The sequence below is a fragment of the Anoplolepis gracilipes genome, chromosome 1, assembly GCF_047496725.1.
Source record: "Anoplolepis gracilipes chromosome 1, ASM4749672v1, whole genome shotgun sequence".
Classification (NCBI taxonomy): domain Eukaryota; kingdom Metazoa; phylum Arthropoda; class Insecta; order Hymenoptera; family Formicidae; genus Anoplolepis; species Anoplolepis gracilipes.
The window spans coordinates 8053324-8077961 of record NC_132970.1 but is presented as its reverse complement, the minus strand read 5'-3'; the positions used below and the strand labels follow the sequence as shown (position 1 = coordinate 8077961).

General features: G+C 38.9%; 1 protein-coding gene and 1 long non-coding RNA gene across 5 annotated transcripts in view; one reads left to right on the top strand and one right to left on the bottom strand.

Moving 5' to 3' along the window:
• The window catches only part of LOC140669956 (uncharacterized), a 238941-nt gene that overhangs the window by 196607 nt on the left and 17696 nt on the right, over window positions 1-24638 (top strand). Inside the window, exons 6-7 of one of the 4 annotated variants that reach the window (XR_012047462.1) lie at window positions 5449-5620; window positions 7339-7460. The exons of 2 other annotated variants lie outside the window; for them this stretch is intronic. This is a non-coding gene — a long non-coding RNA (uncharacterized lncRNA). Of the gene's footprint in view, window positions 1-5448; window positions 6397-7338; window positions 7461-24638 lie in introns of those variants that run through there. One more of the 4 variants, XR_012047459.1, reaches the window with a different exon arrangement.
• Window positions 15515-18863, bottom strand: Hry (bHLH transcriptional repressor hairy). The gene is made up of 3 exons (XM_072892428.1): window positions 18288-18863; window positions 17358-17453; window positions 15515-17109 (listed from the first exon to the last, which is right to left on the bottom strand). Exons 1-3 carry the CDS (start codon window positions 18441-18443, stop codon window positions 16273-16275), a joined length of 1089 nt encoding a protein of 362 aa, XP_072748529.1. The 5' UTR covers window positions 18444-18863; the 3' UTR covers window positions 15515-16272.

The following is a 24638-nucleotide window of genomic DNA, read 5'->3' as shown; positions in this document are numbered from 1 at the left end:
AAATCGATAATAAATCATGTGAGCAGTTAACTGGCATTCTTTGTGTCATTGGCCGCGTTCGCTCTTCCGTTCAAGGTTCCTCGCGCGAGTATTTCCTGCGCAGATGTGCCCACGCGATCTCCGACCGCGAATCAGAATTGAAAATGTGTTTTCCTCTGTATATTGATTCAGCTGAATCGACACTTAACGCGTCATCACGTCAGACAAAACTGATTCTTAACGGGTAATTTGTGGCTTCATTTACACGCGAATGAGACGAGTCGAAGAATAATTCTCGCTCTTTATGATAGTATTATCCTCGATTATATTAAGTTGCAAGTAGCGTCATATAACTCGAAATATGTTTTGGTGATCGTTTTCTGATATACATATGTAAATTGGACAATTTTTAAGTCGAGGTCTTTTTTTTACGACAAAAATAATTTTTCGTACCATTATTTTATCACATAAGATATTTCATTATATTTCTTTTTGTAATAAATAAAATTAAAAAATCCTTATCAAATCTTTATCCGAGCAATATCAACTTTGAAACGAGCTCTTAAATCCACAATACAAAATATATACCAATGCTTCTGATTCTCAAACTAACAATATAAAGTTTGTCTTATCAATTTGTCGTATTGAACTTCCGCGGATCGCCTATCTATTTGCATCCGGCGGTTACTCAAGCGTAAAAACATTCCCACCGATTTCCTGCGACCTGTAATGCTAAATGCACAAGCTCTGCCAAATGCGGCCTTAATTGGCGCGTTTACCTTACGTTTCCATTTAAATGCTCGGCGAGGTCGCGCCGCACCGCACACGGACGTTCGCGACGACCTTAAGCCGGGATATCCCACTCTCCTCGTCTCTTACCGCTTCCCGCCTTCTCGCGACCGGACAAAGAGAGCGACGCAGGGGCGACGCGACGCGCGTCGGCCACGAGGAGCCACGAGCCGTCGCGTGGGATTAAGCGGGTTCTCGACTTCTCTCTCCCTCGCCAGACGAACGGCTCTCACGAGTCGCTCCTAAGAGAGCCCCCAGCCCCCAGCTCCTTCCTCCACCTCCACTTCCATCTCCACGTTCGCCACCACCTTCGGCAGCACACGCTCCCTCTTCTTCCTCTCTCCTCGGCGGCTCTTTTCTCCGCGGGCCTTCGCGCGCTCTCACGAGAGGTTTGTCCCGACCGACGTCGCATACTTGAGCGTTCTCACGCGCGCGGCGCACGAGAGTTTGGAATATTTCAATGTTTAATTGTAATAAGCAAGATATTTTTTTTTGTCTGGATATTTATCGATATTTATTATATTACAGATTATAGGATCAATGATTTTATAATCATCTAGAATAATGGCGATAGTATGAGCTCCATTACCAGAATTGACGGCAAGAAGAGCGGACGAATTTTTAATAACGAGAGATATGCCATATATGTAACATTTAATTGGTCATAATTTTACATTTCGACGTCTGAGCGGGAGACGTGTTGTTTGTAAACACCAACCGATCGAATTCGTTTTTATTTATTCGTCCCGAACGAATGGATTCTTTTTAAATCACACGGTATACTTTTTACGTCCACGAACTCGCCCCGACCAAAATGATATTCAAATTGGAATTAATTCGACACCGAGTTGCTGACTTTGTTCCACGCATTATATCAAATCCACCGAAACATGTTTTGTCATCTTCACCGGCCACCATGCGGTCTTGTCAATTGAACGAACGGGATGGACAGGAGAACGCATTGTGTATGTGTTTCGTGCGCGGAATGAAGAAAGATTTATTTTCTACTGCTGCTGATTTTTTATGTATTTTATCCCAGAAATCGGTAAACTTATCTTAATTGAGACTGTAATGTAATTTTAAACTTTTAAAGTAGTTTAAATTTGGTTTGTTAATCAATTTTGTACTTTACCATATCGAATAATAATTTCTATTCATCATTTTTTGACATATAGTTCTAAAAATCTTTTAAGGTATCACTAGAATCTGACTCTATAATTATATTTCAATCGGACATGAAGTAATATTTGGAGTAATATTTTTTTCTCAATATACTTAGGATACTCTCTCTGAAAAGGAATTACCAGCAGCAGGATTATGATATCAAGTCTCTCAAAAACCGCCAGTTTGCGAAAGTGAGGCAGTGGCTATTGCAAGATTCCGTTCACGAAGGTTGCATTGGCGCGACTTATGCATCTCGTATTTTTTTTTTTTTTTTTTTTTTTTTACCGCTGTTCGATAATGCGGTCATGCTTGTTTGGTACGCCATTTGCGGGAAAGCCACGTGATTATCCGCTGGCAAATCTGGGCGGCAGCTGTGTACTCCAAGTTTGGTACCACCTTCTCTTCCACCACTTTCGATCACTAACCTTTTTTTCGTTTCTCTTTTTTTCTTCATCGATCCAAATGTCTTGCTTTCTTTCGCCATACTTGCATATTTCTACCGTTAACGGTAGTTCATTTCATTTAAGGCACTTAATATCTTAATTGGATAACAATTTACCTTGAAGTGAAATGTTACACTTTTTATATGTTTCTAATCAATAAAAGTGACTTTCAATAGAGCCATTTCAATTTAAAAAATTAAAATTAAACAATGAAACAAGAGATTTTGATTAATGAGATACATACATGATAGTGTTTTGCTATATTAAAAACAGATTATACATAGTTATACATAATTTTTAAGATTTTTTATAAATATATTTTCAATCTTTTTTATACAAATTTTTTAATCGGATGAGTGAAATAATATTCGATAATCCTTAGGAACGAAAATCATTAGGAACATATATTGAGAGCATTAGTATCATTCGTTAATATGTCTCCGTAATCTTAAATATTTAAAAGAAATTTTAAAAATTTGTTAAGATATAGTCGCCTATATTTGGTAATCACACAATTTTAAATTCATAAAATGAAAATACTATGATGATTGATAAGAGAAAAATTTTTCTTTATCACTTACCGTTTGTTAATGGTCACAATTTTATATCCTTTTCTTTTATATTGTTTTCTTAATTTTCTCTTAATTTGAAATTGATACTGTTTTATTCAGAAACGTAATTGCTTATTGTTTTTAAGAAACATAATATATAATAATATATAATTTTTAAGACTCTTTTAATAATTTTATCAAAATTAATATTTCAGTTTTTAATTCAAACGTCGTAATTTTAATCTAAACTTTAGTTAGAACTTAGAATTATATCAAAACAATTTGAAAGATCATATTTTTGATAAAATATTTAATTAAAATTCCAGTAATTATTTTAATTGTAAATATATTTCGCAATATTATCCGTCAATGTAGAAGGACTGCAATACCGTTTCATAATACGCGGGACCATCATGATCGTGTGAATCAGCTTCTGTCGAACACAATAGACATCGCTCGGCAGAATTTAATAAAAAAGAAAGGAGTACACGGGTACCCGCAGCTCATTTCGTCCGAGACAGTCGACGACGCCCAGTCTGGGTCGAACTATTTCTGACATGCTTCTCTCCCGACATTCATCGGTCGCGCATGTGTCGGTCTTTGTGAAAGTGGATAGACAGGTAGACGGAAAAGAAACGAAATAAATAAAATTCAGGAAGCAACTTGTAATTATTACTTCATAATCGAATAGGCATCACTTTTTCTGTTTTCCTCTTCTATACTCGGATATAATAAAAAATATGAGCTTTAAATTATTTTTATATATATATATATAGTACTCCGTAATTAGGTATATTTTTTTAGCAAATAATTCAGCAATCAAATCTCTTGCATCAGGCGAAAGTTCGGAAGCGCGTTTGATCGACGGGATGCACGCTCGCGAAACGTCGGAGGTGAGAGAGTGGGTCGTTTGAGAGCGAACGTGGGACGCGCGTTCGTTGATGTTGCGTGGGATCGTTTCCGTGTGTGTGTGTGTGTGTGTGTGTGTGGATCGGGTCGTTACCCAGACACAGGGGCTTCGCGTGCGTTCCACTACCACCAGCGACGATGCCCGTCATCGTGACGTGGCTTATCGCGGTACGAAGTGTGGGAGTGTCTCCATCTTTATCTGGGTGTCCCCCTCCCCTCTCTCTCTCTCTCTCTCTCTCTCTTTTCTGTCTTCGGCGACACGGAGATACACCATCTTCATTTTCTTTTTCTCTTCGCATTCTCGCGCATTTTTTTCTGTCTTCATCGTGACGCGTCTCTTATTTCGCCCGCGTTGCCAGCTTCTTTCTCTGCTCGGGATTACACGGACGTGATAGAAGTTGCTCCCATCAATGTCGACATACCACCGTTCGTGCTTCGATCGATAAATTTAGTTCATGGATCATAGTTCTGGCAAAACTTTTGCGAGGACCGCTGAATGATCAGATTTTAAATCGGAGTGATTTTAGCGATACATTTCTGAATGTATTTTTACAAGATGCGCAATTATTTATTAAAAGAAGAATTATTCTAAAATTATCTCAGAGACAAGTAACGTAAACAATAATATCTCGGAGCAAAGGTCCAATTTATTGACAAATTTATCTCTTTTGTAATGCACAGATTTTTAAATATATGATTTTTTAATATAAAAAAGTATCAAATTATAAATAAAATAAAAAATCAGATTTAATATAGAGGAAAATATAAACAATTATAAAAATTAAAATAACAATTTAAAAGTGAAAATAGATTTTTCTTTACAACAATTTAGTCTAGAAATTCGTCTGAAGAAATTGTTAGAAACATTAAGCGTGCCTTTTAAGGAATGCCGGAGAAAATCTAGTTATGATCTGTTCGATAAATTACTATCGACTAAAATGGTCAGCTCGGACGAATTGTCGATCGTTAACACCTCCGTACGAGCGAGTGTCCGCTCGCAAAGTTTGCTTTTACCGGACGCAAAAGCAGCTGAGAAAGGAGTATGGAAGAGAGAAATGAAAAAAAAAGAGAGAGATCAGCACTCTGTGCATACCTACGTGCTATGCACACATATGTACGTATGCGGCGCGTCTCATAACGCGGCTACGTGTGGGCTCGTGAAGTGTGGGTTCGGCCGCCTTAAAGTGCGTGTCGTATTTGGCGATACGTCGTACAAAATCCTTGTGTGGGTTCGCGCCGATGAACAGATGCTCGTGTCACAGGCGAAGAGAATAGCGTTAATATATAATTTTATCTAAAATATAAAAAATTATAATACGCACCCTTGATATGTATTACAAAAATGTTCAATAAATCTAATCGTTAAAATTTTCGGATTCGAGCATTGTAGGGATATGATAATCCGCTTGACAGTCGTTTTCGCTTACTGCAGAAAATATTTATGACTATCGTTTCCTTTAGAAAACACAGTCGTGCACTTATCGAATTTTGTTTCGACGACTCGTCACTTGACGACTCCGGACACCTGTTCAAACGCGGTAGTCCATGTAGGAGCGCTATAGGTCGCAATAGGAAAGCGTTGTTTGCACGAACCCACATTCGTTCTGTTTAAGACGAGGACGAAGTGCTGCCGCGTCACCCACACGCCATGCCAGCGCTTATTAAGGAATGAACGGTTATCGCCAGAGATATACGACGAAGAAGGAAAGGACACGGAGTCTCCTTAAGCCTACGTCGAGCTCGGCAGCCCACTTCGAGGTGACATCAAAGAAAACCAGGTCGACGGTAAGCGCTAACAATGATCACCTTACGAGTTGTCGCCTAATTAAGCATCGTCGGGATTTCTATCGTGATACGAGGATCGCAAGATCGGAGCATCTCACAGCATGTAGCACAGATTTCGGACTAAACTGTAATATATATCACGCGTCATGACACGTGAATCTTACGAAGGTAACTGGTTGATAAGGACAGATTACGAAGATGTATATTGCAGAGTACATCCCGCGATCCATCATCCCTCAGATCGTGCTCGAGAGAGAGCAACGCATAACTTTTGCATAGATTAGATCGCAGTCGAGCGATGATCTATGCCCGCGACCAAACTGAGCCGCGTTCTGACATCGTACAAAGAAGTGGCAGCTGCTTGCCGATCGAGTCAATACTCGATACAGTGGCCGGTGTTGTCCTCTGACCAGTTTCGGAAGGGTGACGTCCCACCCCTTCGTTGATCAGACTCCCGAAGCTTGCCCGCGCATTCCTCTCGCTTTTTATCGGTCGTACCATGGCCGTATCGCGTTCCACGTTCAAACGCCAATCCGAGAGATTCCGATGTTGCGCGCGTAGACTCGATGCGGGGATCGGATAAAGGCTCTTGTACGAGAGCGATCGAGGGGTCCTTCAAAAAAAGGGGGAGATATTAATAAGGTAACACTGTTCCGAGGAGCCTGCTGGTAGGAGGCGGACAGATGTCGCGGCATCTTTTTTGAGGATTTCGGCAGAATCAAATGTACCTTTGTGACATGACTAAAACCGCAAATTCATACGTTTATCGGATATTTATAAAGATTACTTGTTACAGGATGTAAAAGAAAAATTGTATTGAATTTATAGATTTTTTTAACGTTAATATAATGATTAATCTAACAAATATTTAATAAATATCTCAATTTTTTGTAAATAATAATTTAAATAATATTGTATTGATGAGTAATGCTTAAATTGCTATAATCGTTTAAAACAGAGCCAAGACAGATTTAAGTTTGCATCTAGAATCGCTTTTTTGAACAGTCGCCAAACCGTGGGACGTCGACACAGCACGGGAGGACGAACCAAATATGTCGCAAAATTGTTTGCGAAATCACATTTCCACCTATTTTTTGCAGCTGGATAAATTATCGAGAACGGGAAGACAATGACTCGCAGTCCTTCTTTTAACCGGATTCCATTATTCTTCCTTTCTTTCTTTCTTTCGCGCCATGGTCATATGAATTTGAGACTTAGAATAAAAATTGTAAAAAATTATACATGAAAAGTATATAAAAAAATTTATGTATCAAAAATACATTTTTAATAAACTGTTATAATTCTTTCATAATATATAATATTTCAACTACTACTTGCAAAGTATAATACTATTAATATTTGGTATATCAAATTTTTTCAACGTTCAATTCGGATTATTTTATGTTATTATATTAAATGTTTATATATTTCATTTTTATCAGTTTTATTTAATTATTATATTAGATGTTATTTCCAAGAGTCATTTGCGCGATACTCGATTTGTTAGGACGTGGGATACCTAGATCGTTGTCTTTTCGGCGGCCAGAAAAAGAAGCATAACTTTTATGTTTTATAAACGTCTGCGCGATTTAATCTAGCCGTTTCATGACGTGCCACGCGCGTGATAGCTCGAAACAGATGAGTTTTAAAGAAGAAACGGCCGATCTTCGACCGAGAATGTATTCCGAGAGGGTTTTCTCGTTATCTTCTGTTTGTAGGTAGGACAAGAAGAACCGCGAGAAGATCCGAGAGAATAGCAATGGGGAGAGAGAGCGACAGCTTCTTGCGTTGCATGTTTGTCGTCGGATCCGCGGGGTGATTGACGGACGTGCCGAGACGAAGACGAGCGCTCTGTTTGGCGACATGGTTGGATCCTCGATGTTTATCTTCGTGTCCCAACTCCTTCCTCTGGTCCTTGTCGCTTCGCGTAGCCCACGTACAAGGGTACGAATGTATTTCGCGGCCCCGGCAGCGTCGTGGCGTTTGCTCTCAGCGGGGTTTGATCGTCGATGTCGAGACGGCAAAGAGTGGATCTTCGGAGGCAGATAAGGGAGATCGACAGCCTCGGCTTTCGAGAGAGATCGAGGATTTAATCGCTGCTCAATCTGTAATTGTCGGAATACTCGTATCGTATATTGAATGGTGATTTGTTAAAGTATACTCGAGTTAATTTTTAATAAATTTTATATATATATATATATATATATATATATATATATGTAATATCTTTGCTTTAACATAGATTTGTCAAACGTCATATTCTTTAAATATCATTCTTACAAATAACACTCTCTCCGTTCGCAAGATTGTTATATGCGTAGACAGAGCCTTTTGTACGAACATTTTCGCATTCGTGAAGAATGTCTCTCGTACTGTATTGTACGCACGTAGCACATATATAATGCTAAATGTTTGGGCGGAGTGTTTTCTCGGAGTTTAATCATCTCGCAGTAAACGCGAAGCGCAAGACTCGTGCTTTTACGCACGGCGCAAGCCGCAACTGGCCGGCCGTGCAATTACAAATTTCTCATCTCGACGATCTTCTCGGCACCAATGTCTATATCGCACGCGGCTCGTCTATAATTTGAGACGATCACGACCCAAGCTTAACGACGAGGCGGACTCGCACGACGAGTGGCAATTTTTCACGCGAAGCAACTGCTGCGCGTTGCAAACTCACGAAATCGTGGACCCTATCGTCAACATTATCTCCCGCGGCGATCAGTCGCAAATAAATTGTCATATATTTTAATTTGCTGCTAAAATAAAACAAATATTAATAATTAATTATGTACCTAACCATTCAGTACATATAATTCTATGCGTATAATCAGCTTGTTGAAGTCGCTTTAGAGATTGAGATCATTATTCATTATTGGCATCATTATATTTATTATTTAGATAATCGCGAATTGAATTATATATTGAAATATATACAAATATTTCACTCGTAGAGAAATTAATTACTCGTTTCCTTATCGCTTCATGCATAGTAATGAGAGGAGAGAGAAGGCATTTTACTGAAGAATGCGAACGAGATACTTAAGACGTAATTGCACGTAAAACATTGGCGATTTTGTTTCAAAAAGGTGCGAACGCGAGAATCTTAATTTAGCTTGATCTCGATCACAGTCCGCATTTTTTCCCGGTTACTCGCTGCTTGATGTTGAGTCGAGGGAGATTTTATCGCGTTGCATCGTTATCTTGTGAATAATTTTTTTTGAGAAACAAGAATAAAGATGCAACAAAAGTTTAAAGATGAAACATTTTACGTGACAACGTTAAAATAAATGATTTATGAAGATGACGACATTCGCCTCTACCTTACGGTTTCTCGAGTTCTCGTTTTCTCTTGGTTACTGTTACAACTGCGTGAGTATTTTACAAACTGTTGAGGACTCATCGTTAGCTCTTGGCGGAAATTAAAGAATTGCAATGGGAGAATTTATGCGGTGTCGCGAGATTTTAATTAACTTGCGAAGATATTTTTATGAGGATGCGGCAACGATCGAATTCGACGAGTTACAAGATTAATGCTTATTGGGCGAGGTGCAAATTATGTACCTCCTGCAGCTCGGCTGAGCTTGCGAGTGCAGAAATCGTTCTGCACGATGCCTTGATCAGTTAAATAACTCTAGAGTTGTTTATCCGTCGCGAAACCGAGAAAGAACGTTTCTCGCGAGAACAACAGTGTTCAGAGGTTTGATTTATTCGCGAGCTGACTGGAAAATGAACCTCTATTGTGCACATTCTAAGAACAACGTCTATCGCCTTTGTTCCTCAAAGACGGTTTCTATTGGATAATTCGCCATAGAAAGACGCACGTTGCAACATAGTTTTAGTGTGAATTAATTCATGTTTATAGTTTCATAGACTTAATGAGAAGGATAAAAGTGTCATCAGAAATTTATGCGACAATTATTGGTAGTGAATATTGAAAATATTTAATAGAATGCGTGACACACACCGGTAATATAAATATTTTTTTTACGAATTTTTAGAATACCGTTAAAAAATGCGTAAGGAAGAAAATATAATTATCCCGTTAGGATTACATTGGAATACGCTTATCTTTAGTCTCCGGTATATTTAAAGACGCGGATGTGCGGGCTCAACAGTGATCAAGGAAATGCACTGGAACTGAAGTATAATTGTGCTGATTGCTGTTGATTGCAGATGCAAATTGCCTTCGGCGCGATGATAATTCTACTGTAACCCTCTATAATAATCTTACGCGCGTCCGACGCTCTATCGGCGATTGGTGACTGTAATTAAATTGTAAATTCCTGGGTCGATGCGATGATACATCCCAAATTATAAAGAACCATCTGTCCACAGTAACATCTCCAATTTCAGATTTTTCTCTCTTCTACATATGAGAATTCATTTTATAAAACATTGTAGTTGACAACTAGTTCTTACAAAGATTCTTAGGTTTAGATTACGTTTACGAGATAATTGTACATCTACAAATTACGACGTACCGTCTATATACGCATGCTTACGCACGCAAGGCGCGCCTTATGTCGTAGGTGCCCGTAAGCGCGTGCATACATGCACGCACGCACGAGCCTCCGCGTCGCACGTGTCGCGGTTTTCTAACGCGGCATTACGCACTCGGAAACCAACAGCGAAATAAGAGCATCAGATAGACACCGCGCAGCTCCGCTCTCGCGCACACTTCATAAATAACTCCGGTTTCTCGACCCACACGCATCTCCTCGAACCTCCGCTTTGCTAGTACGAGGCTGAAGTAACGATAATCTTAATAATCATAACCGCCGATGACGTCGTATACTCGTCCCTCTCTTTTTTTTTTCTCTGTCCCTCTCTCCTATCACTGCCTGTCTTTCTTTACAGCTCGCACGCGTTTCATCGCCTTATGTTATTAACCTAAATTGCCGTGCTCGTGAATGGTATCACGCCCTTATCGAGTCACACAAGCCGCCGCGTCCACGTGTGTCTCGTCGAGCGTGAGGCGAATACCGCGTAAATGATCGACGCCAAAGCATCTCTTCAACATATTATATCGTGCTAACAGGGAGGTAATTACGCGATAATTTTGCACTTATTTCTGATAATGTGACAGTCACGGCAATAATAGAGTGATTAATGAATCGATGGCAGCTGATAAAGCGAGGATGAGAACGCGAGACTTGCTCGATAATTTGATCGCAGAGAGAACCATTCTATGACGAACATCGAATTATAATATTATTATACGAATAAATATTTTTCTCCTCTTCAAAATCCTCTTTTGAACATTTTTTCGTATAGCGGAATGGCATTTGCGATGACATTGTCGATATCGGTGATTACGCTCACGACAAAGGCAGATAAGCACGTGAAATGTACCTCAGCCTGTTACTCGAGACTATGTAAATGTCAGATTACACGCGATGAGCAAGGTTCTCCGGACGACCGTTTCACGCTGGTAAGCTCGCGATAACAATGGCCAGAGCATGACTAGCGTAGATCGCGTTGCTGTCATTTGCGACGTGTTCAATACCGCTGACACCAGATTACAAGAGTACAACGAATGTGACTTATGCACGTGTTGTCGCAATCCGCAATCGCGTCGTTTGAAGAATCGCATGACAAAGTGTTCAAACTTTAGTCGCGCGAACATATATACGATTCAATAAAACCCGATAAGAGCATAATATTGTAATGTGTATGCGTGTGTAAATGATGGATGTGTTAATGTAAAAATATTTGTAATGCCTTGTGTAGCAGAAAGTTTCTCGCGAATACGCGGAAGCGACAATACCGCGACGAGTGAGAATTCTCAGATTACGTTTCTCACGTTTATAGGTCAAGACCGCTGACGTATCTGGAAACTAGCAGTCGTTATTTCTTCGCGCAAACAACAGCTGCTTCAGGCAATTCCGGATATTCGAATCCTCGTCGAAGCTGCTGATTATTCAGCGTCTGACTTGGTTGTAAAATGTTCGCGTAAGCGTCTAGCCGTATCGTATAAACATTTTCGAAATATCAAAATCATCGATTTTAAAACAAAACCTATTATACTAATGTAAATTAGATTAATATTAATTAATTAGTATCTACTGAATTATTCTTTCTCTAAGTACAAATTGGTTTTATTTTATTTTGTACAAAATATATATTATTCCGATGAAAGCATGTACTCTGAAAGAATATTTCGGCTAACTAAAAAAACTGCACTCTTATGCTGCAGACTACGTGTACTACGTGGTTTTAACGCAGGCGAAAAAGAAATTGCGATTGTCGTACCGCGCGTTCTCCGGCACGTGGAACGTCCAAAAATGCCAAACTTCTTTTTCGGATGCCGTGAAAGGACCCACGGTCCATTACACGGAGCTGCGCTTTCGAAGCGCCGCTTTGGGATGCTTAGTACCTGAATGGCTCGAAAAAAGTTGGAGATCATGGAAAATGTGAGGCAGCGGGCAAATGATCGTGCAAATGTCGCGTTTTATTACCGATAATTTAAACATTTATACAAAAATTAAACATTTTTAAATTGATAAAAATATTGTTTAAATTATTTTAATACATATATCGAATATACAATAATATCTCTCTGAGAAATATAAGTTTATATTTTTAAGAGATACCATATACATATACCATGAAGATATCAAATTGCTTGAGGACACTTCTGTTGATTTTGAGCCGACACTCGAAATTCTGGCATCGAACGACGCAAAGTGTATCTCTGTGTTTAAGTTTGGCAGTATTACCAGGCGATGCTGCGACGCTTATGTGAAAGACAGAGACCAGTGTCGATTAGTGTGAGCGAGATCGCAGTCCACTCACTAGTCTGTGAGTGGCGGCGCGTGTCAACCTTGCCGTGTCCTTGAAACCACGCGACCGCGACCGAGCTAAAAGCCGGAGCGACGGACTAGCAAACGCGCGCTCGCGAGGTTCTAGGAATCAGCTGATTGTCGGACGATTGGAGGATCCCCAGAGAGGTTCGCTCCGGGAAAGATCCGAGCTCCAAAGTCTCCATCTCTCTTACGAGCCGGATGGAATCAGGTTTCGGACTATGATTAAATACGTGTAGCTGTAGCTTTCTCGGGGAATACCGCGCAGTTTTGTGCGACTATAATTGGAAATTTAAATAATTAAAAATTTTACATGCCACATGTGTATATATTATACGTTTAGAAGCAAACGCGAATGTGTTATTAAATGTAATAAAAATTGGCATATACAAGTGATATTTTCGTTTCACTTATGTTTTACTTAAGATACTTTAAATTTATCTGAAAAAGATAATACACACACGGGTATCAAGGTAAAGAAAGCTGCAAACAGGCGTGACTTTATTTTTCCACGTTTACAATAATAATTAACCTTTGCAATCACATGAGTGAATTGTAATGATGATCGTGTCACGTGCTGCGGCCTTCGCCTTGCGTCAACTCGATCACCCGCCGTAGAATATCAACGTATACAGTTCGCGAGCATAACGTCCATTAAATGCAGACGTACGTGAGTGGTCGGGAATTTCCTAATGCGGAGATAACGCCTGGTGCAAACTCACGACCGGCAAGAAATTCCCCGAGAACTTCGGTTATCCAGCTTCGCGACTCTTTCTTCGTTCCTTTCGTCGTGAGATTAATGAGCGCATTATGATAATTCTTTTCGCCGAAAAGGGAGAGACCGTCTCTGTCATAGAGGAATGCAGTTTTTGGCGCGACTCCAAATAACGCTTAATATACGAAATTAGTTGCAGGTAGAACGGATTTGATATAATTAAATTGCTCGTACGCAACAATCTTCAGTAATTGTCATATCCTAATGACCATTAGGCTTAGTCGCCCGGAGGCGAAATAAAAATAGGTACGTGATTATAGGATGGTGAAATTTGTATCTAGAGATGGCTCATCATCGCGAATCTCGCGTGCACATCGTGTTTGGTGGGAGTCAAATTTTTTTCTCTATTGTAGAAATATATGCAGACGTAATTTGCACAAAGATATCTTATGAGACTGTTTGTCGAAACGTTTATATAATCGCAGATAACGAGTAGTCAGATAAATATGATTCTATAATATGTATGTGTGTTAAATCCGCCTCTCAGATTTATAATTAAGCGAGATTGAAATACGGAATAAAATGTACTGATAGCGAAGTTTCTTACATGCTAATCAACTTACGTCAATTACAACTAATACAAATGAGTACAAGTTGTTTGAATAATATATTGTTCCTAACATTTTTATTGTTGAGTTTGACTTATAATGTTGAGAACCACTCGTTATTCTTTTTTTTTTATAAATATGTTTTTTGTCCGCATAAAATTAATACAATGCATCCACCGCTCATAAGAATTAACTTTCGAAACGCTAAAGGCGTCTCACGTGTCTACAAGTGGCGACTTACGTCGAGAATATCATGAAAAAGAAAGAAGGATATTATGCAATTTGTCATTTGGCATGTTTGCGTGTGGTATCACGGTCTTGCACACTTCACTTCTACCTCACAAATTACTATACCAGGAACGCTACGCCTGCAGAGGAGGACATTATCGTAATTTAGACTTTCGCGGTTTTCACGAAGATCACCCGCTAATGTACATTTCTTGCGATGCTTTTTAAAAATTTCTCTTTGCTTCAGTCAAAATGCATGCTTGTGCAACGAGTATTATTCCTATATTTTTCGATACAAATTGAATACAAAAACTAACAATATTTGATCAAAAAATGCAAACAAAAGAGATAATGGACACTTCAAATATTTTTTCCATAGAGTGTAATGCTTTCTGATGCAGAATAAATTAAATCGATGATTAGATAATTTTATAGATATTCAGAGATATATTTTCAGTACAGTTGTAAATTCACACACACGAATGAAATGTGCGTGACCGTCAGACAATATTAATCATATATGTTGTAGTAACTGTTTGCACGCGGAGACAGTTTTATCTACTTTAAACTACCGATGCGATAAATGTCGACTGCTTGTTGGAAAATTACTAATATTTAACGAGAGAAAGTACATGTAATTTCGTTATCGATCTCTTGCTTGTCTATAGTTTAAGAGATTAAATTCAATGACGCTCAATAATTCACATTCCAGTTTACTTTCTTGGAATGACAATTAATTCTATATAATCAATCGTTTCACAAAAATCTTTATTATTTAAATAAATATCGACAATTATTTTTCTAGTAATAATTGATTAAGTTATAGCAGTTCCTATAATAAAGCTTGAATATTTTTACCAAAGAGAAAAAGAAAAAGTAAAATATTATTTTTTACTCACGATACTCAACATGATGGAAATAAATTATGTATTAACTTTGTTATCGAATGAGAGAAAAATTTGGGTCCTTGAAGGTCCTGTAAGGGTCCTATGGTGTTTGGACAAAACTCAGGTAGGAGGCAGCAGGTTCTGGCATTTGGTACTTTAGGCAAAGAGAGTAGAAGGGAGAGATTTTGGGCCTGGTCGAGCGAACTGGTCTTCGCCGGGATCGGTTCATTCTTGGCTGTAAAGTTGGATTTCTTCGTCAGATGGCGACACCTGCGCGTAAGAATCTCACAGCTGACGTGAGGATCAGTCTCACTTGAGAAGTGCAGCGTGTCGGAAGTAAGAGGGACGCGCAAGCCTAATAGAAGAACAAGTATTTCTATTGAAAGATTTTTATACAAGGTTTTTTCTTATTCGCATTTTCTATTAAAGGTTTATAATATTGAATTTTTATAAATTGCATATAGTTTTTAAAATTTAATTATTAAAAAATAAAACTTTGTTTTATACGCGTAATTATATTCGATTAGATTAAACAAAATGAGAGAAAGATAAAGATATTTAAATACGATTATAATGAAGGAAATGGATTGAGGAGAACTGGGTTAATTTATAATATAAATAACACACAGAAATTGTTTCAAGAAAGAGATCAACATTTATTTGATGCTCTTGCAATAGTAAGCGTTGTCAGTTGTCTATTCTCATAATAGAGAGGAATTATAAATATAACCTCTGCATTCGTATAAATATAAATAACGTGTTCTTTCGCAATTAGTTCTCATATATACACTCATACATTCTCGTACTCTCACGCGACTTTTAAAGTTAAAGAATCTTAAGCCTAAAAATATCGTAATAACTAAAAAAATTTTTCATACTTACAAGGATATACTACAAATCGTTTAGTATTTTACATACAAGAAACAGAATGGAAGACGTCGGTGATTCTTGTTGCATAAGGCACTTAAAATATTAATATTTATATAACTTATGTACAGAGGATCGCAAGATAAGAAGGGCGATAGAACGATGTGAAATAAGACAAGAAGAGACTAAATTCACGACATCCTCGAGAAATCATATGCGTTCATTTCCGGCACACCAAAATATAAACATATTTACAAGGCACTATTAATAAGGCTGCCTCATTGGCTACTGGCCGACCGTGTATATATACGCGCAGGAATAAACTTGTGTCTTCTAACGATCCTCTAACTTCGCGATGTTCTGTCACAGACGGATCGCGCGTCTACAATCATCTACATTATTCTAGAGGAACATGTTTTCTTTCCGCGGAATTTTTTCCGCAGTACGTAAACCGGCACTTTCGAATAATTAACACGGTCTCAGATTTTACCATCGACACTATATCACTTTATTATCACGCACGTGCCTGTTTCTTCTTTTTTTACCACGGCCTCCATGGTTTATCCTCGACCGGTGGCACTACGCTCTTCCTCATTACGAGCGCGAGAGGTTTTTGAAGGGGAGGGCTGTAGACGCGGGGATCGAATTCCGGGTCGCTGGTGTAACCATTCGCCGGGGATGTCGCAACATCTCGGTGACTGCTGGCCGGGCTGTAGGTGGTAGATTGCTCGCGGAACGACGTAGGGGGTCCCTCGAACGCTACCGGGCTCGCCGCCGACGTAGACGTCGAGTTGTTGGACGAGGTCGAAGATGACGCGGATCCCGTGCTGGCGGTTCTTTGAGGGATCGGAATCAGAGTTGGTAACGGCGAGCCAGGCGCTGGGGACGAGGATGGCGATGACGGGCCTACTGCTTTGGCTCCTGCTGGAAGTACCAGGGCGATGTCGCCGTTCGGTAGTCTGGTCGGGACTAGTTGCAGGCCGGTGCCATTGGCATTAGTGAAAAAAATGCCATTCGATTGCTGAACTTGAATCCGCGGAGTTGTGTCAACTTGAGGCAGGATATGCACTTGCAATTGCGTCGTCGGAGGTGCCGGTTGAACAGGCTGCTGAGTCGTTGTTTGGGCATTGTTGGCACTGGTTTCAGTCGTACTCAGGCATGAGGTCAAGTGAGCTAGCAGACGTCTCTTCACCGAAGCGTCTAAACCGGGGAACTTGTTAACTTCGGAAGCGCACTCTGCGTAACCGGCACGAAATTTGTTGAGGACATTGGGATCCGTTGCGAGGCTCATGGCGAGCTGCTGCCGTTGAAGATTTTCCAAATGCTTTACGGTCAGTTCCAAAATGTCAGCCTTTTCGAGCTTCGAATGCCTTGCCGGCTATAACAGAAAGAACGAGAGAAAAAAACGATTAGACGATCTGATTAATGAAATATTAGTAGGATGAATAGAATCTATATATAATTACAAATAGAAAAAATTAAAGGACGAGAATATAAAAAGTAGTTTTCATTTATTTTTCATATTAAAATTTTAAAAAATGTAGACTTTAAAAAATTTTTTTACTATTGTGTTCTTGAGAAATATATTGTTTTATACAAAGCAAATAATAATTGCAAGATACTTACGTCTTTTTTCATAGATTCCAATACGAGATTTTTCAGGTCGTTCAAACTGTTGTTGATACGGGCTCGGCGTCTTTTTTCCATAATAGGTTTATTACTCTGTGAACAACAATATCCCGAAATAATAGAAATCCCATAAAAATTTCAATGGTCAGAAAGTTAGAAATAGACGTCGATGAATGCGTTGAAAAAAATAAAGCGCCGTCAAAGGAATTCAAAGAGGAAAAAACATTTTAAGAGGAAGGATTTATAAAGGGTCTTCTAATAAAGGTTCATCATTGAGAATTATAACAATCTAATACAAGTCTTTCTAACTCAACAATGATTAACAAAAGTAACCGTTATATGTAATAAACCGTTTTATGTAATTTTTTGTGACACTTTTTTATTACTTTTTATTATCCTTTTTTCCGTTTTCACGTTTTTATTATTAGTTTTTTTTTATTAATGATGGGTATATGTGTTCTTAATTAATTTTCTTGGAATCTCAAAAACAACTGGAAGGTGTTATACTGATGTTATGATAGACACTTTAAGACTACTATTTTTTTCATATATAGAGTTATCTATCTCACCTCACAAAAATTAACATAATTATTGTAAACTGAAATCTAGCGACTTTATCTTTTTTTAAAGAGAGCAAATACGAAGTACAAAAAAATGGTTCTCTATTAATTTTTATTTTATTCCGAGTTGATTTTACTTAAAATATTATGTAAAATATTAAATATTAATTCACTCGAGTATTTCATAATTAGAGAGAAAATAATTTTATAATAATACGCATTCATTTTTTAATACATAAATAATCATGATTCTTTTTTGTATTTGTATGAAAAATCCAGATCAATTATTAAAGTATAACGAATGTGATGTGTTGAACGAAAGATTGAAACGGAGAAATTTTTTTCATATTTAAGAGTTGACACTAACCCGTCGATTTTCTCCAGATCTTCTTGTAGTCGTTGTAGTAGTTGGAGTAGTTTGTACCGGAGGCTGACCAGCTTCCTGTGGCACGTGCTGTGCGGGCGGTGTTGCACCGATGGTTACTCCGCCCGTCGGCATCGTGGCACCCACTCCGGTCACCATGATTTATTTTTTATTCTCAATATCACTGAACCCGCGGAAAATTTCCAAGTCAAATAATCTCCGTCGACGTACAAGCACTATTTAATCGAAGTCGATCACTTCACTGATAATCCAAGTCCGTTGCATAGGATATATCTCCTTTTCTCTCTTTCTTTCTCTCTCTCTCTCTCTCTCTCTCTTTCTCTCTCGAATGTTGTCGATCGTTGCACAAAGCAAATTGAATCGCAATACGAATATACGTGAAACAGTAAATGGACGTTGAGATAGATACAGCAATCAAAGATGCGCTCTTTCTCAATCGTTTCTTCGTTTGCCGAACGTCGCTGAAGTGCGTGCGACCGCTCACGACTGGTGTCAGAGCTCGACTAACCCGACGAGCGACGAACGTCTTCTACCGTGCCGTCGGAGCGTGGAGCGCGGCATGCCGAATGCCGATGGAATGCTTAGTTGCCGGTCCTTGGTGGTGGGGTGTTCAGTGGCGAGCAGCAGAGTGGGGAGACTTAGCGCGTGACGCTGGCTTACTCCTACCCATCGAATTCTGACGGTACTCTTTAAGACCCCCCCACTCTATACTTGGGTCCCCTCTGTGGCGCGCGCACCACCGACGACTGGGACCCCCCTTAGGATTCTTCGGAGCCGTGGGTCGATCGAACTTTGCTGACGAGATTGACGTCCGTGATTTCCAATGGAATTTTCGATCGCTCTTTTGCAACCTCGGTCGTTTGCGCTTGGCTGCTTACGATATGAGTTATTATTTGGAAGTTTTTGTTCTCTATCATTAAAGTGAATTATTACGATAATTATGTAGTAATCTTCTATAAGCCAGGTTATTAGCAATGCCAATTTTGCACATTCGTTAAATCCGCAAATCCTCTCATATAACGTTTAATCTGAAATTATTTATACATTCATTCGCGATGACGCGCTGTTTATATAAGTTTGTACGTGGAATAATTCCTCTGCTGCACCTATAGAACGAGAAACAATGAGACGCAACATTTCCACGGATCGGCGATTAGTCTCAAAGGCCGTCTACAAAGGCCATTAGAACTGGCTAGTGTTGATGGTAATTCCGACATGGTAAACGCGGACGCGCGAGCGTACGAACGTCATCGGAGCTTATATCACGTTCCTCGAAAATACATAGCAGTTGAGTGCCACCGTGTGTGCAGAATAATGACGCACGCGCATAGCTCCGGCACGTGCCTCGCGCTCCCTCCCCGTGTATTTGTGCCTTTCGAAATTGCTCTTTCTACTTGGCGACCGATTAAACGCGTGGCACCGTATTTATCTCAGCCATCGCACACATATACGCACCAATACTTGTATACGAACTGTCTGAAATACGACGACCGCATCGATCTCGTACCGGATCTTTCAGTATGTTGATTGTTTGGACACGGCGTGCGCGGATGGTGCGTGCAAATGTTTTGACGAACTATCATTTAGTTTTCTTCGTGTTACTCCCTTATTTTTCTCCCCCAGCTACTTTTAAGTTGTAATTATAATTGAGTTTTAAGCTTAAAAAAAAAAAAGTTGTTTAGACCAATTTATTTTCTCGCACGGTAGATTAATTGGGCAAATGGGACATCCTTATTCTTTGTAACGATGATACCTGGCGACAGGAAATAAGTTGCTAGAGACGGTAGATATTTTTACTTATGTAACGCTTTGTGTTTGTTTTATGATTACAACGACGGATGATTAAACCGGATATAACTAGTCTTTGTGTAAACGTAATAATGTGTACTGCGATGTCTGTCTGATAAGAGCGTCGCTTGTAGACTATAGTACGACAAATATTATCGCGCTCAATACATTTTTCAACTCGTTTAATGTCGTTGCCTTTTCGTGGTATTATCTCTGTAGTCCAAGATAAAAATTATATCTCAATCCTAGTCCTCTTTTTCAGCAATTTTGCTAATGAACTTTTCAAGCTTGTGAGAAACGAAGAATTATCAACTATCGAAATATTCTAAAGTTAAAACTGTTATTTATTAAAATATTTGACACAACTTGAAAATTGCGCGTATCTACAGTGGCAACATAACTTGTTCAATCCAGCTTTTGATCATTGTTGGTCCAGTGAAAAAAATTTATAGCTCCCACCGGTAGATGGAAGCACAATGTCGGCGAATCTTTTTGCATTAAATCTGAATAAAATTTTAAAAAAGTATCATTTTATTGTTCATTTTAATGACTTTATATTTTGATATTAATAGATGAATTTTTCAAATATTTTTTTCCAATATTATGTATCGTACAATAATCATCAATCAGTTGCTATTTATAAAAGACCTACTATTTATAATTTTAAAATGTAGAATTTTAATTCAAGATTTGTATAAAGAAAAGCTCAAGTAGTAATTAAAATTATCTTACAATCAGTTGAATGAAATTCATTATTATATATTTTCATCCATTTATATATATATATATATATATATATATATATATATATATATATATATATTTAAATATATCATCAATAATTTGGCGCTAATTTTTGTAAATTTTAATATTTATATATAAAAATATATAGAATTAATTCAGACGATCGCGATTATTTATCTTTTTTAAATTGCAAAAGATGAAATGCATTCTTTCATAAAAAGATATATGTCAATTATATAATGTCAATTGCATATGTCACTAGCAATAGAATGCGTATAAATTTCTCGATCTTTCATCGCCCATTCTTTTCTTCTCATAATTGCTATCACTACTCGCATCACTACCACGCATATCTGCATCACGCTTTGGCTCATGGTCACGTGCCCGCACGGCTCGAATGCTCGAAGTAGAGTGACGATACACTCCCACCATTCATACAAGCGACGTGCGCGGCACGCTCATCCTCGACCAAGATCCCATGGTGGGAGCCAGACTGGTCCAATGGGCGCAGTTTTGTCGTACGCCGCATCGAATCCTGGTCACGTGATTGGCGGCACGCCTTTGTCCTTCTCTGTGTAGGTAGACAGGTAGACGAAGACACGCGCGCTGTCTTTCTTCGCTATCCTTGTCTGTTTTCCGCTTTCTCCATCCTTTTTTCGTCGTTTGGTATCGTGCGCTTTGACGGTCTTTTTCTTTCTTCTCTCTTTCTCTCTTCCCGTCCCTTTGTCGGTTGCCTCGTATGGTGCCGCTGTTCTGCTCTCTCACACGCGAGAGGACACGAGCCTTGATCATCCGGAGAAGCAAGGCTCGTCGCACCTACTGCGCTTCCACGAACTCTCCGATTTACGTCCCTCTCCCCACTGCTCTTCCCCTGCCATCTACCGGGATGCTGTGATCGTGGGCTGCGGCGTCGGGTCACGTAGATATCGTGGGAGCAATCGTGGCAGTAATCGTGGGAGCAATCTTTTCAGTTGAAATAATTCTATTTTCCTTTCGCGTTCTTTCGTCGGAACTATACTACGATAAATTTTACAAATTTACGAAGCAGTTGTCCATGACATTTGCGCTCGCTTACATAAGGCTACATATCGATAAGCGTTAATAAACAACATGTCAATTCATGGTCGAGCGATAACTAATGACCGGTGAAGTAAATGAATAGACGAATAGTACAGTTCAGTTAAGAAACTTGTGTTCATTTTATCACACAGATTGTAACTTTGGTAAGATTTATATGTAAATTATGTACGCGCGCGGGTAGTTTTCGCACCGCGATCCTTTATGTATTCTATTATCTCCTATCTATAGCGCGAAGATATCGCCACTCTGTACGCAATATCAGTTTTCAACCTAATATATTGCATATTAATAGAGAATACAGTGTTCAAGTAATATATTCTATTTAAACGAAACTCAATAATATTTTCAATAGTCTGCGCTTGAAATGTGCTCACCATTGTATGATTTACACTCTTCAAACACGTGGAAATTCAATTCGGAGCCTGATAAAGATCGCATGAGCATTTTGCAATACAAACACAGAGTATAAAGGATAGAGATTAACGTACGAGATGAACGTCGTGCTTGCGCGCGAGTATCCCGGTAGTTATAGCGGCACCTGTTAGCCGGGACCTACGGCCTTCGTGAACCCGGCGTGACTCATTAGCTTTATGGGGTGCTCGGGTATTGCCTGGCGGGGCCCGTGAGCCGGTGGTGGCGGCATAAAAGCGCTCGCGAGGCGGCATCGGCTTTGCTCGCGGCAAACGAACATTAATATTCGCTCCCCTTCCGTCCAGATATCAGATTAGGGATCCGCGCCCTCCTCCCCCCCCGCTCCTCCCCCCCTCTCCCTCCTCTCGCTCACTCGTACTTTATTACACCGTCCGACAAAAATAAAGAAATCGAGCAACGAGCAAAAGTACTCCGGTTCTCGTGGTGTAGGATCCAAGCACATCGAGTGTGCTGCAATAATCTGATTTCGCCTGCACAGCTTGTAACCCTCGAATTATTCATCCTGTTTTTCTCTCCGAGTTGGATTATTTTTTGTACCTCTCACGGCGCGTACAACAAAAGGGTAATTGTCCACGAGTTGCAGGAAATTTCATCGATTGAGAAAATCGATCCTTGATTAAGATATCATGCATAGATGTGTGAATCGAAAATTAAAAAATGTGCACTTTTCGAACTATTATATGTGTAATCCTTCTGTATATCTAAATTCTGCTAGACTCATGACTGTTTCTTCGTGGTCATTGCGCCGGCTTCGTTGACAAAGAATTTATTCTTTCGAACATTGTACGTTTTTTTATCGAAAACGTTTTTTTACTAAAGGCGGTCTCTATTCTCCAATGTTTACGGTAGGTAGTTATTAGCTTTTGAAATTTTTTGCGTTCACTAAAAGTGCTCGCTGACATGGCATTTACGAGATGCTTCTTTCGGATTTATTTTCATTGTCAATGACCAAAAATATAGTCTTGTTTATTACCTATCATAAACGCGATTATACTAAGACCTGGCGTTGATACAAAATATTTGCGCATCCGTAAAAAATAGTCTTTTTTATTTTTTTCAAATTATTTTTGCCTCATTTTTGACTATATGTTCTTTTTTATATTATGTTAAAGACTATGCTTCGAGAAATTTTTTTTCCGTTAGAAATCCTGAAAAGACGACGCCTTTCGATATGAATAACAGATATTGAAAAAAATTTTAAACCTTTTTAATCATACAATTGTAAATATTTAGATTCTTTAAATTACTCGAAAACATAATTTTTTTTAGATTTTATATTTTCTAGATAGGCATGAAATTATTCATGTGCATAGTTTGGATTTCGGAGGAACATTTGTGAGATGTAAAATCGCTTCGTTTCAACCGTACGAATTCTAGCCGTGAGGGAATGACGAATGAATGCACGGATGTAGTCACGCTTTGCGATAATTTACGACAACTGCGCTGCGATCCTCCGATTATGTTTCCTTGTTAAGCATGCAAGGGGAATCGTAGAACTCCACGCGATACGCATGTCAGACAGAACTCGCGCAATTAGGCCACGAGTCTCCCTCATTCTGCTATTATCCGCTCGTCAGCTCGAGGCGTTGACGTTCATTGAATTTAAGAATGCAGCGGTGATTTTCGAAAATGACACGAATGCATGCATAATTGGCTGAGGATGGAAACAGTTCCAACATAGATCCTACATAATTCAAAGATCGTTTTTTTCTCTTCGAATTATTGCTTCTGGCGTTACTTGCTTATTCTACAATATAATAACAGGCAAATTGTTAAGCTAGCAATCGGAGTAAATATGCGTATATGTATATTGTAAGAGATGTACAGTGCGTGCGAATTTTCTCTCGCTCGAGGCACCCAATCGAAAGTCTTGGTCAATTTGAATACATCGATAAGATCAGAATGACACTACTATAGGTTTTATTCTCAAAATCTTCGACTCTTATGTTAAGAGCTGCGCTTTTGATCTTTTGAATATTTTTCGAGAAATCTGGCACGCGAGTATCTACGGTCACAATGTGATCTTGATGCACGCGAAATTAGCCTTTAAATGGTAATAATTCGACGGTTTTTGAACAAGATTGAAATTGCTTTGTATTATATACTGTAGCTATAACTCTTTCTCTTTTTTTGATATTTAAAACTCGCCTCTTAAATAAGCGATTTTTTTTCGAATCAATGTATCTTTTATATTCGTTATCATTTGTCTGATGGTAAAAATGTTCAGCGCATCTATTTGTAATATGACCTTTTTTTTAAATTTACAATACATATATTATATGATTTTAT

Bases quoted from the DNA above. Each gene is read 5' to 3' on its own strand.
- Hry (XM_072892428.1), bottom strand. From the start codon at position 18,443: ATGGTGACCGGAGTGGGTGCCACGATGCCGACGGGCGGAGTAACCATC. The intron at 17,454-18,287 runs GTTAGTGTCAAC...TGTTGTTCACAG, and splicing joins GATCTGGAGAAAATCGACGG to AGTAATAAACCTATTATGGA. The intron at 17,110-17,357 runs GTAAGTATCTTG...TTTCTGTTATAG, and splicing joins TGGAATCTATGAAAAAAGAC to CCGGCAAGGCATTCGAAGCT.